Here is a 9,901-nt window from a genome sequence, read left to right as displayed (position 1 = left end):
ATTGTTTGAGAACAGAAATGTCTAGCACAGCAAGTCATAACAATAGGAATCAGAATTATCTATCGGCTAGTTGTAGGTGCGGGCTAGGGGGAGTATATGGCTAGTGGGGAATTATGACTTTCAATTGCATGGAACAGGGACCTCTTGTTATATTTAACTGCCATTTTGTATTTTACTTGTACCGACCTTGGTGTGTTTTGAAAGTGTATTTTTCTAACGTACAGTGTTTTAATGTGAATACTACACATGTAGAGGAAAAACTATTTAAAGCAAGGAATGAGCAATTAGGTGGTCAGGGAAAAAAAAGAAAACAGTCTTTCAGTCATGCAACTTGAAGTCAATCCTGTGCAAAGCAGATTTATTTATTAGATCAGAATAGCATCAAAAGGAGAATAAGGTGTTGCATTAAATTCATTCCCTCTATCCCACTGATGCTCCAGACAGATTTGAGACCCGAACAATACATTTATCTACATAACAAAGTGCTTTTTAAATGACCATATGCCAGAGGTTTCTACACGAAAGAGCATGTTGCAGAATCCAGTTTATCTCCAACTTGAGAGATAAAACAGTTGCATGCATTCTGCATTTTTCCCACACTCATCTGCAGTTTCTCACTGTAGTGTTGAGCTTTTCATAAACATTTGGAGAGCCAAAGGACAGACAAGGAAAAATTATGCCATGTTACTAGGGTTTATCTCCACTAATTTCCTGCCATACAGAATTGTAGTGCAGGGCATCCTTTGAGTGCTGGTTTTTGAATATGTACACAAGTAGAAGCTGCCACACTGTTTGCCTTTGCTCATGCACTGCAGACATTCAGGTGGCACATCTTCATCTGGTGGTGTCATTTATGTTAGCTACAAACTCCACCCAATCACATTTTGCACAATGAAAGAATGTAATTGCATGCTTCAATATACATCAGCAGTTTTAAAGACTTTAAAGCTATTAGTAAATGTAATTATTGCTGAAGCAGCATCTGTGTCCCTTGCCGATTGTCCTATTAAAGTACTATTGCAATAGTCAGCTGTACTCAAACTAAGACTCCATTTCCTACAGCCTTACATATTCTATGTTTTAAATACCTGTGAAAAATCACAAAACATGTAAGACATCGTAGCAATTTGGGTACTGTTTAGATGAGAGGTGACAGGCTACTCCTTTCAACAGCAATTACATTTAGAAATAACCTTATAATTATAGAAAAATGTTTAATGCTAAGTTTGTTAGAAAGCTGGTACATACACTTTCATTGGGCAAATGTGTTTTTTGAGCAAGGTTGCTATTTACAGTCTATAAGAATGCTTAATCTAGTTAAGAAATTGCATTCCCCTTTTACAAACAAATGCAAATATATTGAATAGTAATACAAAATACAAAATAAAGTTCTGTGCACACTGTTCTCACAGAAGATAAACTCTATATGGTATATATTTTTCCCAACAAACTCATACAATGGAATTTTAAAGATATCAGTATAATATAGAATAAGTTCATATTATAACTCACATTTCAGCTTTTGCTAATTTTAGGCATCTGGCAAAATTCAGACTAAACTTAGTCAGAGTAGGAAAAAAGTAGACCGTGAAGTAGTTCATTAAATAAGCAACAGTTCAAGAAATTAAAGCTGGTCAATACAATTCTGGCTTTATAAAAGGGTTAATGCCATATTCTAATAGGTTAAAACTGTGTAGATTAATCTCGTAGAAACCCACACAATGAAGGCCCATCCTTAATTTAATGCAGGGGCAGGAAGCCTTGGCATCCCAGCAATTGCAGAACTACAGCTCTCTTCACTGTACACCACCTGAACTGGTGGGACATGACAACATTTTTGCTTCACACTGGAATTGCCAAAGTTTCCGTTCTTAGAAGTCAAATTGGTATTACACTAATTCTAGGTTTTCTGTGAAGCCAGATGGGGCCAAGCTTTATTTTTAACATGTGTTGCAATAAATAATCTTTTGTATATTTGAGTGCTAGGGTACTACAGTTTGCAGCCAGGATAATGGGGTGAGATCTCTGAAAACACTGCATAATAGGAAAAAAAGACTTATTGCTTAAAACCAAAGCTTACAAGTCTCCTCTCCAGACTAAACCCTACATCTACAGTTCAACACCTTTATTAACAGCTGAAGCTTGAGAAGGATTTGTGAGGTGAAACACTCAAGTATAGATTTACAGCAAGAGGGTCACATACCTTCAGCTGCTAACATGTTAAAGATTTTTCTATTTTTTTTCTTTTTTTATAAATCACAATTCCTCCCAAAGATGTACAAAAATACAGTATAAATTTCCATTCAGTACAAAAAAAATCCACAGGCAGCAGCAGGTTTGAAAACAACACAAACAAACTAGAATGTAAAGTGACAAGAGTGAGGTATAGAATGGTTTACAACACGTCCATGATGTTCCCTCCACTGGCAACAGAGCTCTTACCAAGCAAAGCAACATTCAGTGCCCAAAACTGGTATACTGGGCTGCAGGTCAGAGTTATCAGTATTCAAAAGGTTCAGGATTTTTGGTTTTATAGTACATTTGAGCTAAAACCTTCAGCCATTTTGTCCTGCAATGCCTTGTGGTTTTACATGATCGCCCTCATACATTTGAGGAAAGGAGGGGGTTTTGAGTCTGAAGTCGGAATTTCTCATGACAGTACCAGGCATGTGCATTACAGCAGTTACATATAATTTGAACTGCAGACTAAAGGGAATTTGCAACGTAAGCATATTCTGCAATGGCAACTGGTTTCACCTTACCATACTTTATCATCCTCAATGTACAGCACGACATTGCCATAATTTCAAAGAGTAAGCCATTGTTTGCAAATATAAACAAAGCTTCCAAGTCAAAGTACCTATGAGGAATTAAAAATGTAAACAGATTTTGGCCAGTGGAGGGAACAGACAAGCTATTAAACCAGAGAAATCAGTCACCTGAAAATAGGACAAGCCCTTTATACCAATGTGCTCCAAAGAGCAAACAGTCTGATGTGGTAGTCTTTTGTGCACCCAAAAACATTCTCCTTCTCCCACTAGAAAAATATAATGTGCAAATGTGCCAGGCATAGTCAGTTTCCATTCAGCGACCTTTCAGTTGGGATATTCTTCTTAGGAGCTGCTGGTGTCGAGACCAGAGCTTTAACTTCTCTGCAGTGAGTTGCTGGTCTTGAACAACAAGACCCTTCAGATATTCTGTTGCTTTGCTGAGCACCACAACTTTGGGGGTCTTTGTTGAGCGGGCTAGAGTTGGTACTTCTTCTCTGAGTGCCAAGAATCGTGACCGCAGGTCATTCCTTCTTTTACGCTCCAAATAGTTGTGATTCTTCCTTTTAGCAAGATCCTCACTGTCAGAACTGCCTGAAGCTAGAGGAGAGCCTGGCATCGGTGAGCTACATGGCTGCAATGCTGGTGGAGATGTTACTTCCCCTGGTTCCTCCTTCACTGGTGATTGAAAGCTGTGTTGTGGAGACATGGTATTAGGCTCAGGTGGAAGGCGGGCTGCATAGTTGTGTTGTTGCTGGTGTATGGATATATGAAAGAGTTTAGTTGCTGTTGGATCAGCTCGTACAGTGATAGTCACTGGTTGTCGCCCACCATAGGACTTTCTCTTCTCAACGGTTACCACATCAATCTCATCCTCTTCTAAAGAGAGAACAAAAAAAAAGTTACAATGAAGTTCTAAAATGCCTTAACTATTCACCATTATAGTCCTGAACAGTTTGAAAGGGATATAACAGTGTATAAAGTGTTAGTGATTTTATGTGTAAATGTCTTCAATATTGAAAGAATCATGTTGGTACACTAGTGCCTGCATTGTTGGTTCTGACCACATGCTAAAATAATGTAGCAGGTAGCAAACTCCTCTAGCAAAGACTTAAAATCCCACAAAGCATTTCATAGTTCTGCTATTCTTTACAGTTAATCACAGATCATTCAAAGCCTGGTGTGAAATGGGGTCTCTCCCAGCTAGATGTAATCAGGATCAGCAGTAGACTAGGAAAAGGAAGATACTGCTTTCATTAGAGATTACATTTACAAAGATTTAAATCAATGTAAAGCTTAGTTAGAAAGTTGTTTAGAATAACATTTTCTTTAACTATGCAAAATGTTATTTTAGGTTTACATCCCTTTTAAAACAAGTTTATTTTATTCAGAATGCTTTGAGATTTCCATAATTTGGACCATTTCTCCAAAGGGACATATCGTGAAACAAGAATTTGCCAGTGCATTCATTAAACTTTTAAATACAGAAGAAATGTACTTAGTGTTTTGGCCTGATTTATTGAAGATTTGTCTTGGAAAAAAGTGCTTGTGTGATATGGCCAGCTTATTTCACCAAGCACTGTCCCATGTGTGGGCCTACACATGACCAGTGATCATACAGTTTGGTTGGGAGAACTGAATTGTTTTAAGAATCAGCTCATGCATAACCAGCTTCCCTGGAGCAAAGTTCAGTGGTTATGCATGCAAATAAAAGCAGAACACTAGCAAAGGAGGAAGTGACTGCCTTTTGTTCCCAGTGTGTTTTACGCAATAGCTCATTGTCTTCAGTACAAAGAAAGCAGCCAACTGATCTAAAAAGACTAGTCTCCTTGCTATCAGAAGTGGTTGGGTTTTATCTAGCTGTTACAAACTACAACTCCCATCATCCTCTTTGCAATCGCAATCAAAATAGCTTAAGGCGCACATCTGCTATAGCTCATAACTCTCACCATGAACAGTAGCACTAAAGATGAATTTTGCTCCCACTTTAATTGCATAACAAAGGAAGCAAACATTAGGCTGTACCACCCATCCAGCCTAAACCCGTTGTAAATGTGGACCCTGCAGCTCCTTGCTCCTTACTAATTGAAAAGGAAACAAAAGCAGCTGACTCAATTAGAATACACCCCTCAGGGTTAACCCTTTTTCATCTCACTGTTGCATATGCAAATACACTGCCAGCTTTAGGGTAAATTATTGCATAAGGGTTGTTGGCCAATTTCCCAATTGGCTTCAGTACCAGAATGAATTAAAATCATACAGATATGGGTCTATGTGGTATTAGGTACTACAAAGAGCTGAAAATGGAAATTCCCCACCTTTTGTTTAAACGTTTATTGTATAAAAGGCATGGTTGGGGGGGGGGGGGGGATGGGTTGTATGAAGTTTCTGTCAAAAGAAAGGAAAAAGGGCTGTATTATGTGAACAGGCTCACATACCCATTAATAAATCCTAGTCAACTAACCCAAGGGTACAATGATTGGTTCCTTGCATCTAGTTCAAAAGCAAAGCGTATAGCTATTGGCTCAGAGGTGTCTGACCCCCACCGGCTGCAAGCTGTTGCTTTTTGTCTAGCCATGTGTCTGCCGCATGCAGCTAAAAGCTCTTTAACACAGAAGGACTTCTGAAAGAAGGGGGAAGGGTGCCCAACAAACAATGTCCCCAAACAGAGTGCCTGGCCATGTGTACTCCAAATTCAGACTCCACTATGAATCACTGGCCATTTGTCCATTACTCTAGAAACAAATCAAACATTACCAAAACTTACAGAACAGTCATATTGCTCACTAGTCTTGCTGCCTTAATTTCACTTTTTAAAGGGTGAAAATAAAGTTATAAGAGGTTAAGCCAGCTGATGGGGTCTAGTTGAAATGTAATCTTTGGGTTGCTTAATGATTAGTAGTGTACATTAAAATCTTCCTAGGTATTCAAATTTTGTTGGAAAAGTTCCACTCGCAATTACTTTGATAGCACCTAAAAAGTAATACTACAGATCACTGCAAAAGAGCACAAATATTAAGTGAGGCCAGGAAACAAAGTGAGGTTATAGTGAGGGTATATGAGCACTGTCTAATTAAAGTTTTATGCAATATTCTGAACTAGTTCTTATAATTGTAGTCCCTTGTCTGCAACCCTAAAAATGTAACAAAGAATACTTAGCTGCATGTGTGCAGTGGCAACTACAACCAGAGCTGTAATAGTGTTGATTGTTAAAGGAATCCCTTTGTTTGGCACTCACCCCCAATAACATTTCACAGGGTCTAAAAAAGCATGCATACAAAACTATACCATGGTAAAAAACACAATTTATAGAATCTTGTCTAAAACAAATATAGGTGTACATACTCATGGGTCTATTGGCCATTTTAGAAAAAATCCATAGCTGAAGACGGCTGCATTTGCACCACAGTCCTTCAATGTACATGTTTGCTATTCTGCTGCACCAAGCACTCACTGAGCTTTCTGCCATTAACACAATAGCCTTACAAGACTTCCTGATTACAAGCATAAAGTGCATGCTGAACAGAACCAATCACTTCCTTGTATAATAGTCACAGCTGTTCAGTGCAATTGTTTGAATTTTTACATTTATAAAAGGTTAACTATATCTACAGCAACTTTGAATACTATACACTTTATTAAAGGTCCATTGTCTGGCCTGCAACAAAGCACAGTAGCCACAACTGCTATTAACAAGTAAATATGGAATTGTGTATTACAGTTTGCTCATATTTTCTAAGTTCTTCAAACTTCACTGACTTCAGGGAGACTAAAAATATATGAGTGTAGCTATACAAAGTACTTATTTTTAATTCAGTACGTGTCAGACCTGGACATGCAGAATGAACAGCTGGGCAAAACGCTGGATCACACACTCCCCTTTAAATTAGATGGTTTTGCTTCCCAGCTAGCATCACAAAATCAACCCTGTCATAACCCAAATTAATATAGCAAACAAAAAAAAAAAAAAAGCTACCTTTTTAAAAAGTTTAAGGTGTAGAGGGTTTTACCTGCATACTGCCAAACAGCATCCCCTCTCCATGCTTATTACATTAATGTCACAAACATTACCAATATTAAGCATCCACAAAAATCTTCACGTTTGCTCTGACTATCCAATCTAAAAAAGCCCACTCTAGCTACCAGAAAGTACAATGTGCTTACTATAAAGTCACATTATGACAATTGAGACTCAAGCCAAAAATCACAAGCAATCACATAAGCCTGATATTGCATCTCTCATGGTGAGCATATACAGGAAAGATCCGCTTGTTAGGCAACCTTGCCCTGACGAGCAGTTTTTTTTTACAGCTTTAATTGTGCCTTGTTTTAGGCATCCCTTTGCTTTCTCACCCAGCTCACCTGAATCACTGGTGCTCTCAGATCCAGAAGAATTGGGTACTTTTTCTGGAATGGGTGTCGGCACAACCAAAGGCGTGGCATTCTGTTCTATAGAGTCTACTCCAGGTTCTGAGTTTTCATTATCTGCTACAGGTTTTTGGGCATTTGTTGCTCGAGGAGACCCAGTAGACAGCCGCTCATGGATTACCTTTTCTAGTCTCTCTCGGGTAGAGAAGCCACTCCACATGCAGTCTCTCAGGAGGACTACAGAACTTAACCCAGTTAACTTCATAGGAGACTCCCACCCTAAATCCATTAGTTCTGCTCCCCAGTCTGTTCCACCACCACCTGGGCATCCCCCAGGTGATAGAGGAAAGCCAGGCACAAGCTCAAACTTCTTCCATATGTCTTCACTTGGAGCAATGCAGCGATAAAAGTCCTCCTTCATATCCACATCATAGAAATAATGATTATTACAGGAGCCAAAATCCATTGTTCTGAAGACAAAGAAACAGTGTTTTGTATTAAAGGTTGAACATATGCAAGAAAAACAAACTGTAAAAAAAAATCAGAAGGACCCTCTTTAGCGCAGCATTGGTAAATTGGTTATCTGTTCGTTGTGCACACCATTCTATTATACAGCACTAAAGAGTATGTTGGTACTTCAAAAACACTTGATAATAAAAGTTTGTCACCTGTTTGCTCAATTACTTCACCTCTGTCTGCCATTTTAAAATAATTATGTCAAAAGGCTGGGTAAAATCAAATAGGCCTAACTTTTGGAAAAGCTGGACAGCCCTGATTTACATTTAGCAAGAGTCCAGGATACATTTTTGATAGTAAGAAAGATGCAGGAAATCAGATCAAGCAGACTTGATTTAAGATTATGTTTGTCAATAGAAATTACGGAAAGATGACAGCCGTAACAGTGAAGAGGGATAATGGGAGGAGTAAGAGGGACAACTATGGGTAGTGTGAAAACGAGTGTATTACTGGACAAAGGAGGAAGCAGAACAATTGGTAGTGGAAGTAGTGAATAGATTAGCAAGTAGGCATTTACAAGAGGGAAGAGCACCTAGGAGGTAACCAGAATGGGGTGTGTTTGCGATACACAGTGAGGAAGAGACGCTGAGCATAAGAAACCTTTGGTACTTTGGGGTCTTTTATAAGTTGGACCTTTGGATATCCAGAGACCAATTGAAGAGGATGTATTTGTTTTCAGGAAAAACAAGGCTATTACCCTTGTATCCCCTTGAGGAAAAAGTTAAAGCACCCTGGTCTTCTTAGCTAGTAAAACCAAGGTTAACAGCAACTAGCCACACATTGGGGGACAAACAGGTATACATCAAAGAGATCATCACCATCTGGAGTGGGGGGGCATGATTTGGGTGCAAAGAAAAAAAAAAGGTAGCAGATAAATCAATAAAAGAGGAAGGAACACACCAGCACATGGGGAAAGGAATGGGATGTAAACAGTACACCTCTGAGGATGGGATGCGCAATGCAAAAAGTGGAGCAGCACCTTCATTTAAAATGTGTGTAAAACTAAAGAAATTCTGAGGGTGTAGGAAGTGGTTCCCTAGGGTAGCCAGCAATATGAGGGGACGGGTCCACAAAAGGTAAGAGAAATCCATACACGAGGAGTAAACAAATAGGAGGACCACAGCTTCCAGCTCTTTGTCTCCTGAGGAAAGTCCACAAAAGGAGGTGTCCTAGTGGAACGGAAAGAAAACGCAACAAGATGCGAGGAAACAGCAGGTGCACGCCAAATTCCCAACTGGGCTCCCAGCACAACTACCGGCCGCTCAAACGCAGGGAACTACCACAAACCAGCATCCTCACAGGGAAACTTATGAGCACGCCTCCGCATATAATCAAGTATCACCGCCACAGCTTCCCCTCCCAAGCCAGTTCCATTCAGTTCAACAGAGGACACACGTTGGGACCCACCCCTGTGCTTTTACACTAGCCGGTAATTCCCTAAAATTTCGTTCACGCTCAGTAGCGCTGCCCTTATCTTTCTGTAGCGCCTGTATGACTAAAAACACCATGTGCAACTCCCATTCACTCTTTCTTCTCCTTACCCCTATCTCCCTGCTTCTCTTTCGCCTGCATACGCACAAGCTGGCAGAGTTCATTGTTCCCGTACATCTTTATATCAGCTCTTATCCTCCCCTCCGCCCACAGTGGGCTGGCCCACTGCGCCCCGCCCTATTATGCACCTTTCCTCTGCACTGAGAGTGGGAGCTATAGTACCAACACACGATTGGTAACTTAGACAAAGAAGCAGACTGGGAACGCAGACGAGTCCTGGCTTCTAGACCATTGCGGTTATAACTAACCACGGTAGTCCAAGGAAGATTTTAGTCGTGTGTTGACTTATTCTGAACTCCGTATTATACTTTAAGTCTAACCACATAATTAATATATATATATATATATATATACATATGTACACACCACACACAATATATATATATATATTGTGTGTGGTGTGTACATATGTATGTATACGTATCTCTCTCAGAGAGTGATAGAGTGTAAGCATTTATAATGGGTATATAAATGGTTAGGAGATTTGTCTAGCAGTGTATGCACTGGCCGTAGGAACTTGACATGCTGGGTACAATGTAAATTGACAACTAGGACCCAAACAGTTCCTTGTAAAGAAGTTTTTAAGGAGGCAGATTCCTGCACTAAAATGGAACAGCTGGTTCATCCCTCCCCCAACGTACCAGAGACCCCCCCCCCCCCATTCCCTATTCACTGATAACAAAGAGTTAATGGCACTT

The 9,901-nt window shown here is 39.7% G+C and overlaps 1 protein-coding gene across 2 annotated transcripts; it reads right to left on the bottom strand.

Annotated features, from left to right (window-relative positions):
* Positions 1-331: 331 nt before the first annotated feature.
* On the bottom strand, positions 332-9,218 carry mycl (MYCL proto-oncogene, bHLH transcription factor). 2 transcript variants are annotated; one of them, XM_012956848.3, is made up of 3 exons: positions 8,632-8,710; positions 7,131-7,606; positions 332-3,647 (listed from the first exon to the last, which is right to left on the bottom strand). In XM_012956848.3, exons 2-3 carry the CDS (start codon positions 7,600-7,602, stop codon positions 3,085-3,087), a joined length of 1,035 nt encoding a protein of 344 aa, XP_012812302.1. In that variant the 5' UTR covers positions 7,603-7,606; positions 8,632-8,710; the 3' UTR covers positions 332-3,084.
* Between the last annotated feature and the right edge of the window lie 683 nt (positions 9,219-9,901).

Source organism: Xenopus tropicalis, chromosome 2 (genome assembly GCF_000004195.4).
Source record: "Xenopus tropicalis strain Nigerian chromosome 2, UCB_Xtro_10.0, whole genome shotgun sequence".
Taxonomy (NCBI): Eukaryota; Metazoa; Chordata; class Amphibia; order Anura; family Pipidae; genus Xenopus; species Xenopus tropicalis.
Note: the sequence above shows the minus strand (reverse complement) of the source record. Positions and strands in the feature narration are given on the sequence as shown.